Source organism: Triturus cristatus, chromosome 4_1 (genome assembly GCF_964204655.1).
Source record: "Triturus cristatus chromosome 4_1, aTriCri1.1, whole genome shotgun sequence".
Classification (NCBI taxonomy): Eukaryota; Metazoa; Chordata; class Amphibia; order Caudata; family Salamandridae; genus Triturus; species Triturus cristatus.
Window position 1 is genome coordinate 929,895,698 of NC_140585.1, and position 26,664 is coordinate 929,922,361.

At 45.6% G+C, this 26,664-nt stretch overlaps 1 protein-coding gene across 2 annotated transcripts in view; it reads left to right on the plus strand.

Annotated features, from left to right (window-relative positions):
• Nucleotides 1-26,664, plus strand: part of SHANK3 (SH3 and multiple ankyrin repeat domains 3) — a 2,151,740-nt gene that overhangs the window by 1,907,042 nt on the left and 218,034 nt on the right. For both annotated transcript variants that reach the window (XM_085653773.1, XM_085653774.1), the window contains one exon: nt 11,924-12,004. In XM_085653773.1, the coding sequence (XP_085509899.1) occupies nt 11,924-12,004 (81 nt within the window). The remainder of the gene's footprint in view (nt 1-11,923; nt 12,005-26,664) is intronic.

A 26,664-nucleotide genomic window follows, 5' to 3' on the forward strand; every position in this document is an offset into this window, starting at 1 on the left:
TGTGAAAACGAGAGGAGGAGTAGAGACAGCAGAGGAGAGATGTAGGGATAGAGAGAGAGACATGGAGAACGTAAGATGAATTTGTGCGCCATCCATCCTTTGACACAATGATGCATGAGAGACTATGAGAGCACTTTACTGCTGTGTTGTTGGCTGACTACTGTGACTCTTTCAGGGCTCGGGATTAGTCCGTAGTTTCCTCTGATCTGTACAGCACACCACACATGCTGCTTCATACAGGAGTTGTTTCTATGTCGTTCCTGATGGCTAATTACAAACATTACTTCTAGCCCATCTCGAATCAGCAGAAATCAGTTTCCTTGGTGTCAAGATGAGTGAAAGCACTTGAATCTTGTTCTCCCCTTGATTAGCTTCCACCTAGGAATTAAAAGGAAGCCAGCCCCATCACTGATCAGAAAGGGGGCAAGTGCTCCTATGACTATAGGACAGGGCCTTTCTGATCGATTCTTAGGTGACACTCTGAACATCCAGACTACCTACTGCCAGCCTGCATCTTCTGAATAAACTGTATAAGGACCAAGAGACCCAGCATGAGCAGCCAGCCAAAAAGCACTAGACTACATGCCCCTTCTGCCCAGAGACCACAGATGATGACTGATGAAGAAGCATGATGAGGGGTTGAGTCATCAAGGCAAGATGGCTGCACGGTGGGGTAACAAAAGCCCCCGCAGGTGGGCAAAAAGCTCCGGGAGCTCCGTCTGCACTGGCATGTCCTTGGTCTGAGAGCTACAGACTGGGTCCGGACCGTGGGGGGGGCCCTGCATGTATTTTGCAGAGGGGCTCCCTCGAGTTTCGTTACGCCACTGTGACCGCATGAATCTCAAGAAATATCCAGTTTCGCTAGCTATGAGTTGTGATCGCAGCTGGTGAGCTCACGGTCCAACACAGCACACGAGGCACCTGTTTCTACACCTGTAAATATGCTCACAGCCAGGTACAAAAGCCCATGACCAAGTACAGGAAATTTTCCTTTTCCCTAGGGGAACTTGCCATTCCTTCCAAAAGTCCCCTTCCTGGAGACTGACTTGCTTGCATTTGATCCATCCTTGCACTGGTGAGCTACGAATGTGCTGGAGCTAGAGGCATACAGTGAGTGACGCCCTTGTTTCCAAGACAGAGAGTTCTTGCCCCCTTCTGTTGCTCCGAGTTCCTTTACACTTGGACCTCTGTCCACCATCACTGGTACACATTGCAGTCATTAGGTGGCCTACCAGGACCAACGATACAATTGGACAGTATATAGGCTCGTATAGATTCAGGCATGTTAAGGCCCAACACCCAAAGGCTATGAAAACATTTCAAACCACAATCACCTGTTCGAAATCAGATGGCCATGAATTGTTCTTGGCACTACCAACACCATTACCAAGGCTTTATGACATGGAGAACCCCACTGAAAGAAGCACCTGTTCCCCACCCGTTGTGATATTCCAACTTAGGAGCTTAACTAGACTTTTTGCCCAAGACTCAGTGGCAGAACTCCAAACAGGCTGAGCTCCCTTGAGCTAAGGAACACCAGACTCTTGTGCTAAACTGTACTAATACCTCTTGCTACAATATCCATTTACTGCATGGACACAAATGGGGAAAACAACAGTAATTCCACACATTCTTGAGCCCATTCAGAAATAAATGTACACTGAAGAATGCTAACTGGTACAACGCGCTCATACTCTAGCTTTGTATATAGTCCAGGAAGCCCTTGTAGCAAAGCAGCTAAAAGTCAGGGGTCTTCTGGAATGAAAGCATGTGTGCTTCCCCTCTCCGCCCCACACTAGAAGGGCACTAAATCATTACGTTAAGCAACATGTGACACCATCAACGAAAATATCCTGTTGAATGGCCTCGAGGAAGTATGGCATGATGGATGCCTTCTAGACTGGCTTTGTTCCTCCTTGAACAACTAGCAGATTTCAGGTTTGCCTTGCCCTCATCACACTAAGCTGTTTAATTTTTTTGCCTAGTGTTCTTCCATGTTTCTGAGTTCTTAAATATTTTATTTGTGCTTTTGCTGTGCCTAATCTGAACCTGCGACCTTCACTTTCTCGTGTACGAGAATGACACTGAGAACCTTTTCTAACTGATGGGGGCTCCATGACTGCCTGCCAGTAAAGTGCATCCACATGTGGCACAAGTCCGGGCTGGGATGGCGAGCTCCTGACTCAAGATAAAATCAAATAAAACTAAGGTCATGATCCTCAGCAACATGGAGCTGTGAAATTAGACCTATTGAAAACAGAAACTTGGAGTCTGTCTTACTCTTAACCCTGGCAAAATGTGAAAAACCTCAGCTTCAACATGGATGGCTAACACAGTCTCTTCCTTGCGTTTTTCCAAATAAAACTTCTCAAAAATAATCTGATTTTCTCCTACCCAAGGGTGGTGCGCTGTTAACACTACCATAATTAGCAAAACGTTAATTAGAGTATGGTCACTTCTTCGTATATGTGTCTGCAACAGCGTGTACATTAAACTTCAGATTTATTCGAAATGTGGCAGCTCACCTTGTAGCAGATGTCTTAAAGCTTCAATCGGCTAGGCCTCTGCCTTGTTCACTTTATTGGCTTCCAGTTTTGGCCTGAATCATATTGAACACCATGGCCCTGATTACAATTGTGCCAGATAATTTTGACCACTGTTCAATCCCCGCACAGGAATTAGAAGTTGTGCAGAGTTTACTTTACCAAACCCATTAAAATGACCAAGTGCGATAAATTCTGCACCCCCCACCCCCAGTTTTCCCAAGGTACATTCCACAAGGTAAAACCGCCCAAAATATACTCGAGGAAAAGCAGGAAAGTGCCAAAATCCACTTGTTAGGGTGCATTTGGAAAGGAAAAGCTTATGATTTGGAGGGAATATTAGCACCAAACTCTGGGGTATTGGATTTCAAGGTTACAATAATTACCTCAAACAACTACTCTATTGCAATGGGGCCTACTCACTAATATTCAAACTCTGTTGGGTAACCAGGCTAGAATGCCGCTGTCACAGTTGAGTTTTGCCTTGGCACTGGAGCCAATTGCCACCTGGGTTTGGCAGGATCTGCTTGTCAGAGGACTAGTTTGTGGCGTCGCATGGTCAGACAGGATATCCTTGTAAGCATACTATAGCCTACTCTACGCTGCCTACCCTGAGATGATGGTGTGCAGACTCATACAATTACTTACAAACTAGCAAATATTGAGGATATGTCATTAACTTATGTAAGTCCCTAATGCACTCATGGGCAGGATGCAGAGCCTGCCACCAGAATGTGGGGTGCAGGTTGTGGAGGGCGTATTTCGGTACCTTAGTATATATGTAATCAGGAATGCAGAGCTCATCTGTGCGCAGAATCTGACCCAGCTTCTGAGGAAACTGAGGGATGACGTTAGACAATTGCACACTCTGCCACCCTCCCTGTTGAGTAGGGCTGCACTATTTTATTTTGATGTCCCTGCTTGTTTCCTATATGTACTACAAAATACCCCTTTTGAGGTTCTTAAGAGATACTTAAGGAGCTAGAGGCGGAAATTCGGTCATTGCTATGGGATAGCAGCCCAGCACCGATCGCCCTGACCAAGCTGACTAGGAGTTGGTGGGATAGAGGAATAACCCTGCCAGACATCCAAAGATACTACTCGGTGGCCCAGCTGGTGACAGTCAATGACTGGGCAGATGGACAGGCATGTGATTGGCGACAGGCGATACCCAGCAATGCTATATGGGAGAAAATCCCTAGTTCAGATGCCACCAAAGACCAGTACAGTGATTAAGCTGTGGAAAGAAATTACGAACTGTCTAGGATGGGGGAACAAACTCACACAGGTAATCTTGATACGAAATACAGTAACACCAGTTGCCCTGGGAAGGCAGCATGGATTCGTCAAATGGGACCTAACCGGTATCTCCACAGTTGATACCTGTGGGAAGGGAGAGACAGAGTTCCCCTTCCGGAACGGTTGAGACAACATAAATTGGCAGCCACAGAGACCTATAAATACCTGCAGGTCAGATATGCCCTACGATCAATTAAGCCAAAAGGCGTGGGACTGGAGGATTCCTCTGCTTTGGAGGACAGACTGCTGGGAGACCCTGTGCCCAAAAAAGCCATGTCCTTGGTGTATTAAAAGATCAAAAATTGCTCATCTGAAGCACTACAACAGAATAATGCACGATGGGAGGAGGAAATGGGGGGTCTTGATGATGGAGAATGAGAGGAGATACTAAGGGCTCTGAAAGAGGTTGCAATAAAATCTGAATTCTGACTGGTTTAACTCCAGATATTGCACTGCTCCTACTACTCCAGAACGGCCTTATTAAAAATAGGTAGGGATGCGGCAAACCTGTGTGTCTGCGGCGATGTTTGCAGAATGGAACCTTTCTTCAGATCTTGTGGGTTTGCCCAGCGGCGCAGACATTCTGGGCAAAACTCACAGAGTGAATGATGCATGCGGGGTAGAAAGATTTGAATAGAGCAAAAAATAATGTGGTAAATGTGTGGGGAGATACGGAGACTCCAGATACCAGAAAATATGGACAATTTTATGTCTGAATGTATCAAAGAGAAATATCTCCAGATAGTGGGGGGCTGGGGCTCTACCAGACATTGAAACCTGGAAAAGAGATATGGATTGGTGCATGCCTGCTAAGAAAGTAACATATGAAAGCAAGGACTGCCCCAAGAAATGGTAGAAAATCAGACCTGGATAGGGTGCATTCCGTGATATAGCTGCGGAGGTCAATAAATCAGTGCACTCTGTCGATGTCCGTGATTCCCCCTTGGAAGCAGGACACTAATGCTGAGGGGGGGGGGGGGCAGATATGGGAGGGAGCGCTCAGTGGGATAGGCAGGTCCGATCACTGATGCTGCACTTGATGTACGCGACAGTGAAAAGTTGCTTTCATTGTTGCGCTGCCTTTAATAAAAAGATGTTTACATTTGTATTTTATTTCAAACCCGCTCCAAGTCACTTGTAATGTGGGCCAACGTGTACAGCTTACCAGTCCGTTTATAGGAAAATTCACTTTTTCAGAACGTCGGCCCACACCCACCGAACAGATATTTGTACTCTGGTAGCCTGGGTTTTTTTAAAAAAGTTTCAGTGTACCAGAGTGAACAAAAGTGCATGTGCTTTTTCAGTTTCCCTCCTATTCCTTGGAACAAGATCCAGATATCTGTGCCACGCCATTGTAGGCTGATTTAAGATTTAGAAAAGATGTTAAGGAGGGGCTGTTCACCACTAGTTACTTTAAGTGTATTTTTCCTTGTAGGTACTATTGTATAGTCTGTCTTCTGTTTTGGACTAATACGTTCCACGAAATCAAGTGTGTTGTACCCTCGCTTCGTCAAATGATGCATTTGTATGTATTGCCTGTATCAGGGCTTAAGTGGGATGAAAAAACTGGGGGGGGGGGTCTCTCAAAAGGGCGTGGCCAATGAAATTAAGGAAGTGGCTTAAACACCTAAGTTAAAAATCTGTGCTTAGCATAGTGTGCAACTCGACTTGTATTTTGCTGTTTCTGTCATTGCATCCAGATATATTATACAACAAGTAACATCATATCTACAACAAGTCAGGACTATTGGCTTTATCAATGGTTGTTAGTTGCATAAGATAAATAAGCAGCAACTATGGCTTGTATATAATATTGAAAAGGCTTCCACTTACAGCTTTGGTGACACCACGACAATGCTGCTGCTCCTGAGTTTCAAAAAGAGAAGGGGAATCCAGAGAGAAAATGACTCTCTTTAAAGAATTTCCCTTCCCCTACAGTGCTCACCTGGCATCATGCTATAACTTCTCCACTTTGAGAAGAAAGCAGTGTGAGCAGGGCACATCGATGTGCCTGCTCCAGTGGTCAAGTGGGCGGGATCGACAGGGCACGGCGTGCCCCTACTTCTTTAATTCTATAGCTTCCGTTCCCAAACTGTTTTATGTTGAACGTGCGTCCCGGGACGTAAGAAATATCCACGGCCTCAGAGAAGGCTCGGCATTAGTGGCTGTTTGGGGACGGGCGGGGAGCAGGGAAGGAAAAGGTCTCCTCTTGCTTCCTGCCCAGACAAGACAAGGAGGGTGTCCGCTTCTGCTCTGCCGCTGGCAGCTGCCCCGTCACCCACCCTCTTTCTTACTGCTATTCCCTCTCTGTCTGTCTAACTCCTCCTCACTTACCGAAAACCATGACTCAAGAAATGGTTCTCATCCTCTTTCTTCCTATCGTTCATTTGTTTGCCTGTGAAATGGATGCAAAAGAAAACTTTTGCTGGAAATGCCGTTTTTAAATTTTTCTATTCCAAAGTGCAGCCTCGGAAATAAAAGGTTCATAATATGAAAAATCAATAAAAAAAACAAGACGGAGTGTTCTTAACCCGTTCGACGCTTGTGACGGAGCGGTTCCGTCACGTGCGTCGGTTGCGCTGTGCGCATGACGGAACCGCTCCGTCATGGCCCCGCCCGCGCACGGAATCTTCAGCGCGGCGCGTAAATCCGCGCCGCGCTGAAGGGGTTAAAGTGGCCAGATTGGTTTTATTCAAACCCCAAAAACATTAGTGTCACTTTACCGAGTTTGCCAGTGAAGCGCTGTTTTCCCCTGCTAGGGAAGTGCGCCAAACCTGGAGGTACTGCAATACCTGGTTGATGGGTGGATTGGAAAACAAAATGTATACGGCTGCTTTGTATCCACGAATGTGGTCTTTTTAAACCATACTGCTTACGTTTTGTAAGCATATAAGCAGTGGACATTGAAATGCGTCCTTTCTGGTCCCTGTAGTTTTCAGGCAAAAATACTCGTTGATATGTGCATAACGACTGTAAAAGCGTTAAGTTCACCATGTTGTTTCTGCTTACATTTCACGTGCTTTATTTAATCTTTCATTCCCTATGAGTGTTTGCTTTTTCCAAGATGTTGTTACTTTTTCCTTTAGGCAGCATATTGCTCTTGCCTAGTGTGTAATCTGAATTGAGTCACATCCAGTTGTTTATAGCAGGTCAAATTGGATTGTAGTTGAAGGCAGTGTGAATTTCTCTCAGTGGGGCAGTATGGTGTTCAGAGAGGGAGCGGATGTAGCACTGGGGACAGAGCTGTCGAATTTAGAACTAGGGAACCAGGTTCAGCTTTCATGACCAGTCCACCAGACCACTCTCCTGAGGGAGCACATTCCCATGCTAGACTTTAGAAGGCCCTGCAAAACCGGAAAAGCCCTGGTGTCTTAGCACCAGTAGGTGGACCCTAGCAGTGGCAAGTGTGGGTTCACCTAAAAGGCTTGCCCACCATAATCCATACTGAAGTTCACCTCCAGTCTTGTGGGCAGGCCTACAAAGTAGCAGACCCTAGAGCAACAGTGACTGTCACTGAGGTCACAGGACCCCTAAGAAGAGCTGGCTCTAGGGCGGTGCGACCGGTGTGACTGCAATGGGTGCTGACTTTGAGTGGGGGCGTTGTAAATTATGGTTTAAAAAGCACTTGCTGCCTCCTTCCTGGCCTACAACAATTTTCGGCAATAATAAAAATGTCACGATAACTCCGGTGAATAAATTTCTTCCTAGAGAGAGATCGGAGTTTTGTCTAGTGGAAGTTTTGACTCATGGAAAGATAGCACAGAGGGTTAATGTGCCTGCTGCAAAGAAAATGTACCATGCACATCACAAAGTGCACATATTGTAAATAGGTCAGTGCGTTACTGCTTTTGTCAGTAAGATCCTTTTGTTACTTGCAGTTTATAAGTTAAAATCCTAACAAAGAACAGTGAGCTATTAACTTTCATCTAAGATCTGCAAGCAAACTGCAAGGTATAAACTAGAGCTTTATGGTTTTTTCCTTAAGCCTTTGATTATCCTAATGTTGCAAAAAGTGTTCATTGGATAGAAATCAACGATTATTAAAGAGAACCCGCAATCATGGTATTAAGTTTTAAATTCTGAGTTTGTGTTTCTCCAGATCAATCACTATTAAACTATATTGCCTACTAATATGGTTGTCATGTGACTCCTACATCTTGTAGTCCTTTGTCTTATGTAACATTTCCTATACAGTGATTTACACACATAAAACTGATTCTCTGTGTATATTGCTGACGACAGAAACTCCCTGGCTCGGAAACAAATGGCTTGTGCTTCCATGTTTAAGCATATTTGGGACATTCTGTGATTAGAAACAATCCCTCTTTGTGAATTTATTTTAATGTCAATATTAATCGTGAAATAATCATGTGTATCCATTGGTTGAATTACATAACATAATAAGCTGTAACTGGTCAGTGAAATGCCAAACAAATACTAATGTTTGGGATGTTTTGCCAATCCTGGCCACACCTTTAACTCCGCCCACTGACCCCATCCTTGGGTTATTCCCACCCGCTGATTCTCCGCCCACAGTTCCCCTACTTTTTTTCCCCCACTTCGACCACTGGCCTGCTCTCACCGCAGTATGGAAAAAAACAGTCCGCCCGTGCCAGGGCACAAAACAGAGCCCGATAGAGACCCGTTTCGAGGCCACCTTTTAAAAAAAACTGCCGGTGCTCAGCACCGGTGAGACCCGGTCCACTTAAAGCTCTGGCCTTTATCATTACTGGGCTCAAACCTTTTACCAGCTTGAGTAAGGCCGTGTCATGGGTACCAGGCGCGCAACACCCATTGGGCTCACCGGGCTTCAGCCCCCCCCGTCATGTGTGTCAGCCCGGCTGCGACCGCTTCGCGGGCTGGTGTCTGTCTAATTGCAGCCGGACCCGAGTACTTCACAGGTCTTTATAAGACCATTTACTCATTAATGAGGCTTTTGTTGTGTTTTTCAGTCCCCCCGAAATCTTTTTCAGCACCCCCCCCCCCCCCCCCCCCCCCGAAATTTGGCTCTAGTTGCCCGCCTGATGGCTACCACAGTAGAATCAAGGGAGTACTGGCCGGCCCTTCTCAATTATCAATATCCTGGGCCTGAGACAGAGGAGAAACAACAGTGCCAACCACTGGTATAACCCGTGCTTCCAATCTTCCATGGGGCATTGAAGAGAGGCTTGAGGATATGCCCTTGTGTTGGTGAGCAGTGTAACGCGCGGCATACCGACTTTGTTTCCCACCACAGTGATGTTTCTGTGTATAAGGCCAGTGTGAAGAGCTGATTGTTGCCTGCTTGGTATAATGTGCACTTGCATGTTGGTGGGAGGCGTGGTACAGCATGTGTGTGTTTGGATGTTGATCATGGGCTGTTGTACCTTGCTGTGCGCGTAATTACAGGCGCTAGGATGCGTAGAAACATGTGCCTCGTGCGCTGCGTTGGACCGCCACATGCTGTCCGTCTCTCACTAGTCCCAGATGGCAGGGGGAGTCAGATCTGTGAGGGGAGGAGGGACATAGGGGCGAGGGGAGGGAGATCGGGAGGAGTCTGTGGAGGGGATGGAGAAGTGTGTGCCTTCTTTCATCCGATGCCATCATCACCAGAGTACAGAGAACTTGCCGACACTTGCCAAGAGCTGCAGAGAGAGGCTGGCGCGCGCGTGCCGGCGCCTCGGTGAGAGCAGAGCTTCCATTGAGCCCAGCGCCGGCTGTGGGAGAGATGGAGGTGCGCCGTCCCCTTGGGACCCAGCCGTGATTTGGCATATGCGCCGCACCCTGTGCCCCGGTGGACCTGCGCGGCTGCTACCCTTCGCCAGAGCTGAATGCCACTGAGCTGGAGCAGAGGGAGATGGGTCGCCCTGGCTGCCGTCAGGGGGCTGCTTGAGCAACACGTACGCGGAGAGAAGGGAAAGAAAAGCAGAGTCGCTGGAAGACTGCCTTGGAATCCAAAAGGCGCGGATGCCGAGGAGGCGGGAGTGGTGGCAGCAGTGTCAGTCAGAGCGGTAATTACGGTGTCACTGCAGAAACGCGGTCTGTGCGGAGGATCCGGCCCGACGTCTGCCTTCGGATTTTGGAACCGACGTGATTCGTCTTCAGCCGCCTTGAAACCCTGTGTTTCACCCTGTGTGCATCTTCTCAGGAGGAGTGTCCTCGGCTCTCACCCCCGTCTGAGAGAGAGAGACGGTTCTTGGCAGAGGAGGATGGCTGTGCGTGCGCACGTGCGGCGGAAATCTTGCACCCATCACTGAATGAAACAGCACTATACCCACCCGCGTCTCTGCACTGCCGAGGCCGGGGCTCTGGTGCTTGAGCTTTGCAAGGGAGAACGGTCCAGATCGGATGTTCCACAGAACCCGCACACCTTCCTTCGCTCCCCACATCTCGGAATGCAGCTCTCTCACCAAACACAGATCTTCCTTCTTCACAAAAATCACTGCAGATAATCAGTGCCCGGGAAAGCTCATCTCCCGCGCTGGAGACGCCCCGAGTGGGGTCTCGACAGAAGCACAGGCAGCTCCAGCTGAAGCACTGGTTTCCAAGGAAACGGCAGCGCGTTGCATCCTATATTGTTCAGGAAGAACTGAGAGAAAGAAAAATCAGCCGAGAAACAGAGGGCAAAAAGAGAGAAAAAAGGGCACGAGAGACAGACGGATATATTGTGATCAGGAGAGGAGATAGAGAGTAAACGAGCAAGACAGGCATGCACAAGGAAAAGAAAAAAAACATCGCAAAGACATACTATCATCATGAGAGATGATGTAGAGCAAGCGGACCAGGTAGACACAAAACACCACCAAGAGAGGGCACAAGGAATGAGTGTTCTTGACAGAAGAGTGGAAGAGAGTCAGACAGGCCTACATGAGAACACCAGTAGAAGAGAAATGAGAGAGGAGCTAGAGATTGAAGACGATCTGCCATTCACAAGTACAGCCTCGGAGTAAGCAGTAACTTAGGCAATCCACACAGAAAGAGGGAAAACAAAATAGGTGGTAGGTAGAAAATGAGGAACAGAAATGATGAAGTCAAAATAGCCGAAGAGAGAGCAAGGCAGAGAGGCTGAATATCGAAGACACTGAGAAAACAAGAGACACGTAACCGCAAAGGAGGGCGGTGAAGAAGGATTGCAACAAAGAGAGACTGAGAATGAAACTAGGCCAAACAGGAAAACACATGCAAGCGAGAGCAGAGGGCCCCCAAGTAAACATTTTCCCATGAACACCTGAATTGCAGATATTGCAAAAGAGGACTGATGGACGATCCCTTGTGTCTGCCAACCTTGACCTTCCATTCTTCCTTCACCCACTGTCTCACCCTTGCTTTCAGACTTTTATTACTATTTGAGGAGGGCTTGTGAAGTGTCTCTGTCTCTTATACTAATTGTCGCTGCCGCACTATATGTAGCTCTGGGGCTTTGCAGTGGAATCTTGAGTTGGCTGAACTGGTTTGTCATGGGGTGCCGCCAGTCAAGGGAGTGTGATTTGTGGCATAGACGTTGCTAGATCTCATTACAAGCTTCATGGAGCAGTGTGACCAGGAACAGGAACTGAGGGTTGTTCACCTATGCTTCTTGCCTGAGGAGACATGCTTTCCATAACCAAAGTGTATAGGACCTTCCCTCGCCTGAGCCTGCAATAACACTCATGGCCAATGCAGAAGTAACACCATGGGAAACCCTGACAGTGTCACACACTAGTCGCAGGAAGCGCCGTAAAATTTAAATGAACACTCCTTGAAGCTTCCTTTACTCTAACCTTCTAAGATGCTAAAGCCAGAAGGTTGCAGGGAGTGGGTTCATGGAGTGGGCTACACCATGATGAACAAGGCTCTCTGATCCTCTGATGGTGCCTCATGGTCACACTCAAACAATTTGTTTGGACCTTTCGGCTCATCGGGGAAACTGGGAGGTTTTCCTACCCTAACCATGAAAAAAAATCCTTCTAACCGCAACCTGAATAAAATGCTACAGCAGTGTGACGCCTCCTCACGGCAGTATGAAGAGATACAGGCCGTAGAGAAGAAATGGTATATGCCCCTGGTGACCCCTCGTAAACTGTTGGAGAAGAAATCCAAAGTACCCTCTCTTTTCCTTTCAGCTCCACCTCCTCCCAAGAGGGCGCCCAGCACGACTCTGACCCTGCGTTCCAAGTCCATGACGGCCGAGCTGGAGGAGTTGGGTAAGAAATGCATGATGCATGAGGGATTTGACGGGTGGTTGTAATAGACAAGGAGCAGGGCGTGGATAAACAGCATGCACATATAATGCACATGGAGAACACAGAGAAAAATGGACAGAAAGGCATGTGAACATCACATCAAGAGATCAGTCTGCTCCTGAAAACGTTACATGAATGATGACAGAGGACCAAGGACAAACATACATGCTCCCGTGCATGGACAATCATATAGTGTATGGGCATGAACATCACAGAGACAAGCGCCGAGGTACATAGTGATCATATGTATAGTGATAGATGAGAGGTGTATGCACATACACACATCACATTGATTAAACAGGACACATCTATCCAGTGTTTACATAAACATCATATGGACACGCTTATTGGCACAGAGTGAATAATCAGAGAGGCACTCAGTGTGTAATCAGAGAGGCATTAAAAGAAATAAAAGTCGGATGAATCTGGACATCACATTAACAAACTCAGACACACGTCACATGGATAAACACAGTCACAATAACACATAACATAGACAAAAGGAAGATTACCTACCTGTAAAAGTAGCTTTCAAGTTTGGGTTTATCAGACTTATATGGTGAAAAAATCTTCTCAATGGTCTTGGATGAGCTCGGAAAACACTTTAAAAAATGCACTTGTGGGTCCCTTGAGTGTACCACGACTGACACTTTTGAAAAATGGACAGAACCTGTGTAAGGTAAGGGATTGGTGATAAGGATTTTGACTTTTTAGCAATCAATCAATCAGGTGTTTGTTGAGCGCAACTACTCACCCTTAAGGGTCTCAAGACGCTGGTGGTGGGGGGGAAGGTTCCAGTCCATCAAGGAGGGGGTCTGTCGAAGAGACAGGTTTTGAGGTTTCTTGCGAAGATGGGGAGCGATGTTGTCTGTCTGAGGTGGAGCGGAAGGGCGTTCCAGGCTCTGGGCGCGAGGAAGGAGAAGGAGCAGCCTCCCGATCTGGTCTTTCTGGTGTGGGGGACCACAGCGTAGGAGAGCTGGGCTGATCCTAGGGTCCTTTGGGGTGTGTGGAATTTAAGTCGGCTGTTCAGGTATGCTGGTCCGGTGTGGTGGAGGGCCTTGTGTGCGTGGGTGAGAATCTTGAAGGTGATTCTAGCCTCGATGGGGAGCCAGTGGAGTGTGCGCAAGTGCTGGGAGATGTGGCAGTGTCTTGGCAGGTTGAGGACCAGTCTTGCGGCGGCGTTCTCGATGTTTTGTAGCTTGCAGGTGAGGTTTTTGTTTATTCCGGCGTAGAGTGCGTTGCCGTAGTCAAGTCTGCTGGTGACGAGGGCGTGAGTGACAGTCTTTCTGTGCTCGCAGGTGATCCATTTGAAGGTCTTACGTAGGAGGCGGAGAGTGTGGAAGTAGGAGGATGCGTCAGAGTTGATCTGGCAGTCCATTTTGAGCTCGGAGTCCAGGATGATTTCAAGGTTGCGTGCGTGGTCCGTGGGGGTGGGTGGGCTTCCGAGGGCAGGGGGCCACCAGGTGTCGCTCCAGACATCGGGGTTTGGGCCCATGATGAGTACTTCTGTCTTGTCGGTGTTGAGTTGTAGACAGCTGCTTTTCATCCATTTGGCGACAGCTTCCATGCCATCTTGAAAGTTGTGTCTGGCAGTGTTGGGATCGTTTGATAAGGAGAGGATGATTTGGGTGTCGTCTGCGTATGACACAATGTTGAGTGCATAGGTTCTGACAATGGGGGCGAGCAGAGCCATGTAGACGTTGCAGAGTGTGGGGCTGAGGGAGGACCCCTGGGGGACTCCGCAGGTGGTTGGTGTAGGGTCCGAGGAGAGAGGGGGAGTTTGACCAGCTGCGTTCTGCCGGAGAGGAAGGAGTGGAACCAGTCGAGAGCCATGTCCCGGATCCCTGCGTTGTGGAGTCTGCGAATTAGGGTGTGGTGAGAGGTCGAGGAGGATGAGGGCTACTGTTTCTCCTCTGTCTAGTAGGGAGCGGATGTCGTCTGATGCGGCGAGGAGGGGGGTTTCTGTGCTGTGGTTTTTATTGAAGCCGGATTGGGAGGAGTCGAGGATGTTGTGCTCTTCGATGAAGGTGGCGAGTTGGCTGTTGATGGCTTTTTTCATTACACTTTGGATACTTGCTGGGTGTTTGTAATCCTGTGTGTTGTGATAATTTGTTTTCTGCTCCCTTTTCCCAGACCACCAGATTCTTTTGTAGTTGTTATTAGCTGTATTGGGGATTAAATCTGTAGATTGGACATTAGACTTTCCCTAGGACCCTTTCTCCTTTTGGAGGTGTTATGTATGTTGATGGCTTTCCCAATACTTTCGCTGGGAACGGGAGCAGGGAGATGGGTCTGTAGTTCTTGAGGTCAGTGGGGTCCGCCGAGGGCTTCATCAGGAGGGGGTCGATCTCGGCGTGTTTCCAGTCGTCGGGGAACGAGGCGTTCATCAGGGATCAGTTGATGGTGTGGCGGAGCATGGGTGCGATGGTGTCGGCAGCTCTGTTGAAGATGTGGTGGGGGCAGGGGTCCGTGGGGGCTCCGGAGTGGATGGACTTCATTGTCTTCAGTGTATCTTCGGTAGTGAGGGCTGTCCAGTTGTCAATCGTTGGCTTAAGGGTGTCGGGGGTGGCTGGTGAGGGTTCAGTGTGTTGGTTGTCTTCGTCGAAGTTGTCGTATATTTTCTTGATTTTGAGGTGGAAGAAGGTGCTGAGTTTGTTGCAGAGGTCTTGTGAGGGAGGGATGTCAGTAGACTCACTGGTGGGTTGGGCGAACTCCTTGATGATGCTGAAGAGTTCTTTGCTGTTGTGCGCGTGTGTGGAGATTTTGGCTTCAATTGCTTTTTTCCTCGTTTTTCTGATGAGCTGGTGGTGGGTGTTGGTGGCGGCTCTGAAGTCGTTGTGGGCCTCTGTGGATTTGAAATTCCTCCAGGCCTTTTTGAGGTGGCGGCACGTGTTTGGACTCTCGAAGTTCTGTGGTAAACCATCTGGCTTTCTTGGCGTGTGTGTTGTTGTTTTCCTTGAGGGGGCTATGGTGTTGGCGCTGCGGAGATCCATTTGTGCAGAGCTCGGGCTGCGGTGTTGGGGTCGTCGTCTTCCACAATGGTTGGGGTGGGGTTGCTGAGTAAGGAGGTGAGCTGGTCGTTGGTGATTTTGGTCCGGTTTCTTCGTGGGAGCAGGTGCTGGTGTCTGTGGATGGCGGGTGTTCTGAAGGTGAAGTGGACGCATCGGTGGTCTGTCCATGGGAGTTCGGTGGTGTGGCTGAAAGTGATGGAGTGTCCTGTTGTGAAGAGAGGGTCGAGGGTGTGTCCTGCTGAGTGCGTGGGTCCGGTCACGATCTGGCAGAGTCCAATGTTGTGGAGGTTGTCCAGGAGGGATGTGGTGTTGGGGTCCAGTTGGTTGTCGAGGTGGAAGTTGAGGTCTCCCAGCAGGGTGTAGTTGGTGGATTCGATGGCATGCCGTGAGATGATGTGTGTGATGGGGTTGGCGAATGGTCCGTGGGGGTCTGTAGATGAGGGTTCCCTGGAGGGTGGTGGTAGGGCTGGCCAGTATCTTGAAGTGAAGGTGTTTCATCCGGTCTGTGGGCTCGTCGGGGAGTGTGCTCAGGCGGAGGGTGGATTTGTGGACAAAGATATTTTGAGCACATTTGTGAAAGCTGAGGAGGCTGCAAGGGTCACAGAAATCTGGAAAGAATAGTCATGCTTGAGAAAATTATGTAATTTACCTGTAAATAAAGATGTCAAGAAGGGGGCCTCTGGTAAAACAGTCAATGTTTTCATATTAATACTTTTTTTGCTTTAGATATTTTTTTTCCAAAATCTGAAATTCTTGTTTCTTTGTCCATTCATTGTCATTATAACAGAGTAGCACTCTCAAATCCCCACCGTGGTCAAATTCTAATTAATTATAGTAAGTAAACAGTCCTCTTAGTGATAGTTTGGTGGTTCACAAGTGAGTCTAGATATGAGGCCTATGTTATCAAAAAATATTTAAAGGGCTGTAACATACATTTCTCCTGTGTTTTGAATCTTGTTTTTGAATACAATAACAAGCAATAAGTACCTTAGAACGTATAAAAAGATTATCTTCATTTGAACATATTTTCAAGACCACCAAGCCAATTTGAGTGTCCGTCTGGCATCACTTCCCAGACAGTAGTAATGGGACAACATTTCTAAACCTTTCCATGGTGCTTCTTTACAGATTTGAGCCAGAAAATCTGCTGCTGTGAATTTCTCTCTTGTGGTGTGTGCGCTAACTCAGCCCTGTAATTGCCTGTTAGCTTTTGCAACAGCAACGATGAGGTACCCTACTAGCTATAACATTTTTTGCTAACACATTCTTTTTTGGCCATGCCATAAACTAGAAACAACCATGATGTTAACACAAATTCCTTTCAACACTTTTGACGTCTAATGGGTTGATGTTTTTTCCCAGCTGTATTGGTATTTGAAGATAACTGTTAAGAAGACATTTTGGTTAATGTAAATTCTAGAAATTGCTTTCAATTCTGACCGTCAGGTGACTGCAAATGGGTACTTCTTCATTATACAACTTGTGTTAGAAATCGGGTCTCTAGTTGGCAGAGGTATACACCCTGTCCAAGTAGGGACCACAATCCTAGTCAGGGTAAGCTAGATACACACTAAAAGATAACCTGTGCTCACCCTCTGGTAGCATGGCACAGAACAGTCAGGTTTATCTCAAGAGGCAATGTGTGAAGTATTTGTGCAACACACACACACTCACACAGTAACACAATGAAAACACCACAAAACTCCCCACGTGTTTAGAAAAATAGACAATAATTTTATGAGTACATCAAGACCAAAATGACAAAAATTCAATAAGTAGAACCAAAGTCATGAGTTTTTAAAGAATAAACAAAAATAGTGCTTCAAAGTCAATAGCGCTAAACTGTTACTTGAGGTCACTGTAAACCGCAGTAAATCCAAAATTCAGGATGACCGCTATGGAGTGCAGGGCGGCTACACGATTCAGACATGTCCCACTGACAAAGTAGCTTGGATGGAGCAAGCGCCCATGTCAAAGACTCAATGCGAAGAGTCAAGGAGGCGCTGCGTCGATCCCGTGGATAAAGGCGAAGCGTCCTCGCCAATCTGTGCAGTCGATAAAGGTTTCACGATGCAGGCACTGCGTCGTCAAGCCACACTGTCTGCCTAGGCGATGCCGATCGGCTCTGGCGTCGAAGGGCAATGCGTAGGGTTCCGATCAGTGCAAAGTCGTCACTGCATCGATTTTGAAGCAAAAACAGTTGCAGAACCCACTTCTGAGGCACAGGACTGGATTGGAACCTCAGGCAAGGTAGGACTGACGGATTGCAGAGTCTACAACAGCCGCACTGTTGTAGGAAGTCTTTGATTGCCCTGAAACTTCAGAACAGGTGCCAAGCCAGCAAGCCCTTGGAGTCACTCTGGGTTCAAGTGAGATGGGTCAAGTCGTTGTCCTCAGCAGGGCAGAAAGCAGCAGGAAGCAGGGCAGCTCAGCAAAGCAGAGAATCCGTTTCTTCAGAACAGTCAGTCAAGAAGAGTGGCAATCCTTTTAGCACAGCAGTCTTTACTCCAGGCGGAGTTCTTCACAGGTTCAGTAGTGTACTCCCTTGGTAGGGTCAGAACCCCAGTACTTATACCCAAATGTGCCTTTGAAGTGGGTTTGACTTCAAAGCTGGCCCTCGAAGTGCACAGGTCCCCTTTCATCCTAGCCCTGTCTGCCAGGCTGTCTGAGGGAAGTAATCAGCCGTTTGTGTGGGAAACAGGCCTACTTAGGTGTGTCAGCTCTCCATCCCTCTTCCTGCCCACAAAGAGCTATCAGAATGCAGATGGGTTCCCTGTCACCCTTACCAAACAATACCCTTAGCCACCCCTAAACCCCAATACCACCGCCCACCCCATACCCCCACCCACCCCATAACTCTAAAAACACCCTTACCACCCAATACCCCTACCCACTCCTAGACCATACAATCTCCCTTACCACTCAATACCCCTACCCAACCCTAAGCCCTAAAAAGACACCCTTATCACCTACTACTGTTACCCACCCCATAAACCCTAAAAAATACCCTTACCACCCAATACCCTTAACCACCCCATACCCATAAAAACACCCTTACCACCCAGTAGCCTTCTCCACCCCTAAAACACCCTTACTACACAACACCCCTAAACCCTAAAAACACCTTTACCACTGATACCCTTACCCACCCCTAAAGCCTAAAACTACCTGTACAACCCAATACCCTTACCCACCCTTAAACCCTACAAATACCCTCAAACCCAATTTCCTTACCATCCCTAAACCCTAAAAACACCCTTAAAACCCAATAGCCTTACCCCCTAAACCTCCCCAATAAACCTTACCACCAATACTTTTACCCACCCATCCCTAAAGCCTAAAAATACCCTTACCACCCTATACCTCTTCCCATCCCTAAACCCTAAAAACACCTTTACCACCTAATATCCTTACACAGCCCTAAACCCTAAAATCACCCTTACCACCCTATACCCTTAAAATACCCTTGCCCTAATTATATATATATATATATATATATATATATATATATATATATATATATATATATTTCACTTACCTGATATATACTTACATTTTCATTGTTAAGGTATATATGGGAGGTAAAGGTATTGTGTGGTGAATGATGAGTTGTAAAGGCTGTTTCCCATATGAGCATGCACAAGCCTGCTGTAATTAGCTGCCTCTTTCGAATATGAATGTTTGTGTACTGAGTAATGTTATGTGTAGTGCAGTGGTGTAGCTAGGCCTTATGCGGCCCATGGTGGCCCCTGCCTTTGCCGCCCACGGCAGGAGAATGGAAGAGCGGGGGTTTTGGCGATTCCTGCGGCCGCCGCCCTGCGAAGGCCACAGGTAAGTGCGGGGGCAGTTGCCCCCAAAACACGTGCCGCCAGGGGCAAACCGCCCCCTTTGCTACGTCACTGGAGTATTGATCTGCAGGGTCATTAGCATGTTTAGTGATTTAGTGATTATTGGCGTCTTTGGATCTTTGGTGGAAAACGTAACAGCAGCATTGTGGTCTCACCCCTCTCCCAGAAAGGACACAGCAGAACGTGTTATTTGGTGCCCCCTTAGATGGCAGCGGGTGTGGATGCAATGAACGTAAATTGGAGTTATTCTATTTGTTAAATTTTTTTACTCCAGATCAGGTTGTAAAACACGCTTACAGAACACTGAGGGAGATTGTGTGCAATTTGTAGCACACGTGAGCTGTATGCATCTAGGACTAAGGGGGGCTGTATCTCGATATTATGTGCCTTCGCTCAGCACCTCTCTGCAGTGGTGAAAATGAAATGCATAACTAAAAAGTAAAACAACGTTTTTAAAACACCATGATGACAAATTATGTATTTTATCTCCATTTTCTCTGGTGCTTCTGAATTTTTAGAAAGCAATTCTGCAGCTGTGTAAAATATCCATGCTCCAATATAGCTTTAGGCAACTGTGCCTGCAAGGGAATTTATTTAGGGTACTCAGTAAACATAATTGTGTAGATTACTCTGTGGTTAAGTCCCGATTGGTAACTAACCTTTGAAAAATCGAAACATCAATTTACTCATTTACAACATATTTAATATATAATGAACAATTTTAGACACGGGGTAGATTTCTGAATTCCTTGCTCATTTAATGTGGGTAAACAAAGAAAGGGGTACAAAATGTGAAAACACAATGACAGAGGCAGACAAATCATACACAAAAATTGTAACCTTCAAATCATTTGTCTTACCATCTATTTCAAACTTATAAAGACAGAAATAAAATGATTTAATCTCGCAGGAATTGTTTTCTGTTTTGTCAGATTTTATTTCTGTCTTTATAAGTTTGAAATAGATGGTAACACAAATGATTTGAAGGTTACAATTTTTGTATATGATTTGTCTGCCTCTGTCATTGTGTTTTTGTTTTCTCATTTTGTAGCCCTTTCTTTGTTTACCCACATTAAATGAACAAGGAATTCAGAAATCTACACCCGTGTCTAAAATTGTTCATTATATATTAAGTATGTTGTAAATGAGTGAATTGATGTTTCGATTTTTCGAAGGTTAGTTACCAATCAGGACTTAACCACAGAGTAATCTACACAATTATGTTTACTGAGTACTCTAAATAAATTCCCTTGCAGGCATAGTTACCATTTGTTAGTTGCAATTCCCGAGCCTACAAGAGTAGATTGGGTTTCCCACTGTTTGTTCTAATACAATATAGCTTTGGCATTTTTTTTTTGTAAGTCCTTCTGTCCTTTCTTTCTTGGAAGCTGTTTTATCTCTAAAAATGTTTGCCTGCGCCATACAACCATTTTTAGAGTATGCTGCGCTTTATGATTCCGATAATCAATCAGCGCTATTAACTTCATTATCCTGTTTAATAAGCTTTTTAAAAAATGAACACTTTACAAGCTGAGAAGTGAAAAACAATATTCACATCAGAATAATAACAAAGTATGATGAACATTATAATAGTATAAGAAATAAAAAGGTTACATCCAAGAAAGCATAATTAATTATAGTAGAAAATAAGCTTATAGATTTGTATGTATTTTCTAGGGAATGCAGAGGGGGGAAGGTAAGGGAGAGAAAGACAAAGGTACAATATGAACCCTTATCAAAAAAGATCAGCATAACTAACAGGTATGTATGAATAATAGTAATCAAATAAACATTAAGCAAGAGTAAATATCGCAAACATTGCAATATGAGGGTTGGCAAACAGAGAATACAATATTGTTCAGGAAGGTTTGAAAGTAAGGACTGATCATAGTTGCTTGGTGTTAGAGCGGGCCCTAATGGTGTCCAGGAAGGTGGTAAGGGGTAACCATAGTAAATCACTGGTATGTGGCATAAAATGAATTCAGCATACAGTCTATCTAACCTGTGATGATGGCAAACTGCATACCACCAGGCTTTATAAGATATATTAGGTGTACACTTCCAATTAGTAGTAATCTGTTGAAAAGCAATGGCAAGCAAAAGATCCAGCAGTTTATTATTGGAAAAGGAGGACTGCCAATTGCTGTGTAGGCTGCCCAGAAAAAATAAGAAGCAAAAAGTAGTGACTGTTTGAAAAATACAATGAATTTGTTTCCAAACCTTATGCCCCAAAAAATGTAAGTGTTGTGGCATAAAAATAACGTGTTTTAGGTGATTGGGATGGAATTGGCAGGACCAACATTTGGAACCAGCTGTATTCGCAAAATTAAATATGGAATGCGGAGTGAAGAGAAGCCTATTATAAATAAAACATAGAGTGGCCATTCTAGAAGGTTTGTGTATTTTAAGCCTTATTTTGTCCCAGAGAGTAGTTGGTCAAACAGATCTAGAATTGACCTCCCACAAGGATTCTAATGAAGATTTAGATATTAACTGTAAAGAAGAATTTAACAATTTATAAAGGAGGGATGCTTTCGGCCTAATGAGATAAAATCTGAAGTAAAAAGTTAGTAAAAGCAGGGGAGTTTTAGGTTAGGTTACAAGAATGTCTAGTAGCAAATTCAATAAAATAGAAAATTTAGGGGCATATTTACAAGCCCCTATCACCACCACAGCATCACTTTTAAGGATGTTGTAGTGGCGATAGGGGCTTTGCCTTGTTCACAAGGAAACGTTAAGCCACTCAACATGGCTTAACGCCTACTTGCCAATAAGCCCCCTTTCATGCTATACTTAGCGAGAAAGGGGTGGGCAATTGGTGTTGCGGTGGGCGTTCAACCGCAACACCCACTGATCTTGATGCTGCCCCATATTTACAAGGGCAGCGTAAATGTGGGGCAGCAACACAAAATTAATACCAGGGAAAACAGCCGCAACAAGTATAAATGTTTAATTTCTCCTCGTTTTTGCTGTTTCTATGTGCTGTGTTGTGCATAATAATATAGGATAATAATCCCTCTAGGTTTAGGTGAAACAGAAATTGTACGTCCAAACGCATGAGCACGTTGAAATGTTGAGTTTCAGTAGATCATGCAGATTAAAAAGCTGTGGTAAAAATGTGATGAAGCAGGAAACCGGATCTCTGGCCTTCAAATCTTTAGGAAAACCATAAATACGAAGGTTATTGCACCTATTTCTGTTTTCAAGGTCTTCGACATGTTGTTTGAGTAAGTTGATCTCTGTCTGCATGATGACCATTTTGGAAGCTTCATCCTAAAGATCGCTAATTCATTGCTCGGCAACCGCAATTCAGGACTCCACAGAAAACCAGTTTGTGACTAAGGTCTGTTTTCTGATGTGAGTCTTCTCCACAAAGGGGCAGAGAGCTCACATTTATTTTAATAGGATTTCCATATATACGGAGGAATGCAATTTATCAGGCAAGGGAGGATCTTGTTTTAGGCGTTTATTAGAACCTGCCTGTTGAAGTTTGAGAGCAGGTTTAAGCTTAGAAGTAGGCTTGGTGTCCAATGACAAAGTAGTTGCCTTTGATTTATTGTTATGCAGAGCTGTACTGTCAGATTGGTGATCAATCTGTGACGTTTGTGTGAGTTTAAGCTTCTGCAGTCTCCATATACAGGAAGTAATAATATCAAAGAGACAGTATAAATTACCCTGCAAAAGTTCTCTAAGAGCAGAAATATATCTAGAGCTAAGGGGTCAAATTGAACATTAATATCTCCAGAGACCATTAAAAGTAAAATGTATATTTGTGAGAGGAATGGCACTTGGAGTATTAGTCAGCTATAACAGCTAGCCATTATGAAACAGAAGCAGTGTCATGAAAAAAACACACTTCTGTGGTAAAGTACTGGAAACATGCTGAAGGCGGAATGTACAAATACCTCTGTAAAATGAAGAGTAACCTTGAATAGAGCTAGCCAGCGGCAATGACGGTGTCGTTAAGAAAGAGAAAATACAGGTCGCAATGCTGAGGTGAGGTGGAGGTGGCGTGCCACTGAAGCGCTCTAAAATGGACTGTCAGGCTGCGCATGAAGACGTGCGTCACATTCCCGGGGTGTGGCGGGGTGCAGAACCTCCCCAACCCGTGGCCATCCTCCTCAACGTCAAAGTCACGTTCCCATATTAACTGCATTATCGAATTTGCACTTCTCAAGCAGCTGCCTGCCTGCTGTCCTGTTTGAAGCCTGCTGTCCTAGGGCTAGATTTTTTACACTGTGGCACAATTAGCATGAGCTTCTGACTTGTGTGTATCGTTTGCCATGCTGGCACATATGTACCTGTTCCAGGAGATCCTGATCACATTGTTGAGTTTAACATGCATGTGACCTCATCCTCTTTGATTGAGCCCAACTGAGGAAAGGAGAACTGAGGGAGTCTATGCATATTGAGGATTATCCCTCAGATACCTGGTATGGACCACTTTAGAGAGGGGCATACATGTGGTAGAGTTATATGGCTTTTCACAATGGCGCCGTTCAACCAACGCTTCTGTGTTATGATGACGATGAAGTTACTGCAAATATACGGATTCTCACTAAAACAATGCAAAGCAATGTCAATATACTTACAACTTACTTACTATCCTGGGAGGATAGAACATTGATAGAATACAGTGTGTTAAAGGGTTGGTGGGATATCCTGGAGCCACGGATTACAAGATCCACAGATGCATAGTTTCACAACAGGAGGTACAGCCAGACAAATGAAATAGAACTCTTCAAATATATGACCGTGAACTTCGATCAAGGAATAGCGATAGACGTGGTCAACACAGATGTCAAAAAGATCTTTGAAGAAGATGTCATGACAAAGAATGGACAACATAAAGAAATCAAGCACAATGACATTTTATTAATACTTTTATTACAACTAAAATTGATGGAAAGTATTATAGACGTGTATTAAATTAAGAATTAGGTTTAATTCCTTTAAGAAATTGGGTTACTGGTTGGAGGGGTGTTAAAACCCTACTCAAGTAGGAACCACAATCCTTGACAGTGTGAAGTCAAAATCAAACCACAAATTAACCCCTGCTCAGCCCTCCGGTGGCTTGGCACAGAGCAGTTAGGCTTAATTTAAAGGCAATATGTAAAGTATTTGTGCAACACTTCAAACAGTAACACTGTGAAAATACACCTCAAAAAGCATCAAGCGCCAACTATGGATATCTGGTTGTGCTGGACCGGGACAAAGTCAAGGTGAAGCCGACTGTGATGGAGCACAGGCCGGCTACAGGGACCCAGTTTGGGCCGCTGAACAGAGTACCTTAAATCCTGGTTGGGGAGCATTGCGAGGTCCCGTGTCAAGGATGCGTCTCACAGCTGAGGTGATGTGTCGGTCCCTAAGAGCTGCAGAGCTGCGAAGTGAGGTCCTGTGTTGTGAATTCCATCGATGAGGGCTTGCGATGCGAAGTCCAGCGTCAAGGATACATTCTGCAGTTGAGGCAATGCATCGGTTCTGAAGAGCTCGGAGGCTACAATGCGAGAACCTGCGTTGTCGTCGACGCTGCCATCGAAGAGACGTATGTGAAGCAAGGGCCTACATCAGTGAAACTTCGCACAGCGGTGGTCCGGATACTGGCTGAGAGGTTGATGTGAAGACCTTGCCCTGGGAGAATCCTCACAGCAGAGGTGATGCGTAGGTTTTGCTCGGGTTGCACTGCACTGCAGAGGAGATGCATTGGTTCTGCTGGATCCACAGATGGGCAGGCAGAGCACCCTCAGGCCCATTACCAGGGGCTCGGGACTGGGGTGGCACCATTTGGAAGTGTCAGCCTCACAGATGGCAGAGTCCAGGTGCTGGGTTCATGGTTGTTGGAGCCTTCTGTCTCTGAGGCTCTAGCAGGAAACCTGCCAGCTAGCACCTGGAGTCACTATGGGGTCCTGGGTTCAACAGATGCAGATCCAGTCCTTCTCACCGAGGCAAGAGGGCAGCAGGCAGTACAGCAAGGCAGAAGTCCTTCAAAGTAACAGTCCAGCAGAGTGGCAGACCTTTCAGCAGAAAAGACATCCTTCTTCCTGGCAGCGTCCCCACAGGTCCAGAAGTGTACTCAAGATTTGTTGTTTGGGGTCCAATACTTATACCCAGTTCTGCCTTTGAAGTGGGAGAAGCTTCTAGGTTTCCCTTTTAAGTACACAGGTGTCCCAAGGCCAGCAAAAACGAGATCAGCAAAAATGGAGGAGGAAGGCAAAATGTTTTGGGGGAAGGCCACCTCAAGTCTGACAGGTCTAACAATTCACTACCCCATAATATGTGCGATTACACAGATAATGGGTCAGGAATATTAACAGCTGAAATTATTGGTAGGGGGACATGGGGACTGGGCAAGATTAGGAGTAGCCAAAGGGCTAGATGTTTAAAAAGAAAAAGAAAAGTGTCGGGGGAGAAAACATGTTTGTTGTGAAGATCATCACTGCAGGAGACTCAATTTCAAAGTCATTAATTTTTAATTACAACACTGTGGTGTCTTCATTAGTATGGATTTTCTGTTTTGATAGTACAACGGTATGAATTCCTTGTCATGACATAGAGTTAGAACCTGGCTGGACAAGGAAGATTCATAAGCAAGCTAAGTTATCTGCTGTGTTGATCCCAAGATGGTGAACCGCCTCAGTGACAGGAGGCAAAGTGTGCTGATAATTGAAACTTAGTCTGAAAAACAAGTTTTTCAGAAGCATCCTAAGTAATGCCCATCGTTTTCAATGTCAGAGGGATGGAATGGCACTTTATAGATGTCAGATTCACAACTGAGTTGGTATCCCACCAAAAAATGTATTTACTTGTAACACTAGTTCTGCATTTAAAGAGTCTTCATTGAAGTAATGTACAGAAACTGTTCTCACCTGTGTGTGGGATCCTGGAATACCTCACATTGATTTAAAGGATGTACTAGTGATAGAGATGGGATCTGGCATGATCGTGAAATGCTGTAACAACCTTTAAAGCCTATGCATGCTTATTTTATCCACAGTCCACTTTTGACAGGTTAGAATGCATTGCAGCACCATTTTCTGAAGCTCTTACAAAGAGGAGTCTTAAGTGAGAAGTTTAAGTTAAAACAAAGGGTTAAAAAAATAGCCCGATAGGCAGAATTAAAGAAGAAGCTTGACAGCTCTGTCCTGCCCCTTTAGGGATCCAGCAGCTTCCACCTCCGAGCATGCATTGCACTGGCAGTTGCTTGAGAGCCCCAGTTCCTTTTGAGGAACTTATGTCAGAGCCTCCATAGATACATTTCCCACTGAGAATAGAGACCAGGGAGGAGGAGCCATTGCTAATGACTTGTATGAAGATTCCTATGACGCATAACTTAAATTCCAAGTAGGTAACTTTCTATTCTGCATCGTAGGTTCTTCACTGATAGCCATAAACGTGGAATAGAACAGCAAGCTCATCTCTAAGAGAAAAGGTAGATCTCTGTGCTCGGACAGAGAAAGGTACCTTACCAAATAGGGCAGTCTGTCCAACTATCATGTCCATTCTAGAATCTATGTTCAAACAGTATTGTTTGCTGAAAGTGTGAAAAATGTTCATGCTCCTACCCTAGAAATGTCGGACAAATAAGTATTTGTGAGCAAAGCAGCAGTCAATGCTTCTTGTGGAGCGCACTCTGGGTTTGCCTGCTAAAGATTTTTTGGCTAAATGATAACAGAAGAGACAATTCATTTTGAAAATGGATTGCTTAGATGTGGGAAATCCTTTTCAAAGGGGACCACAATTAATGAAAAGTACATTAGTCTTT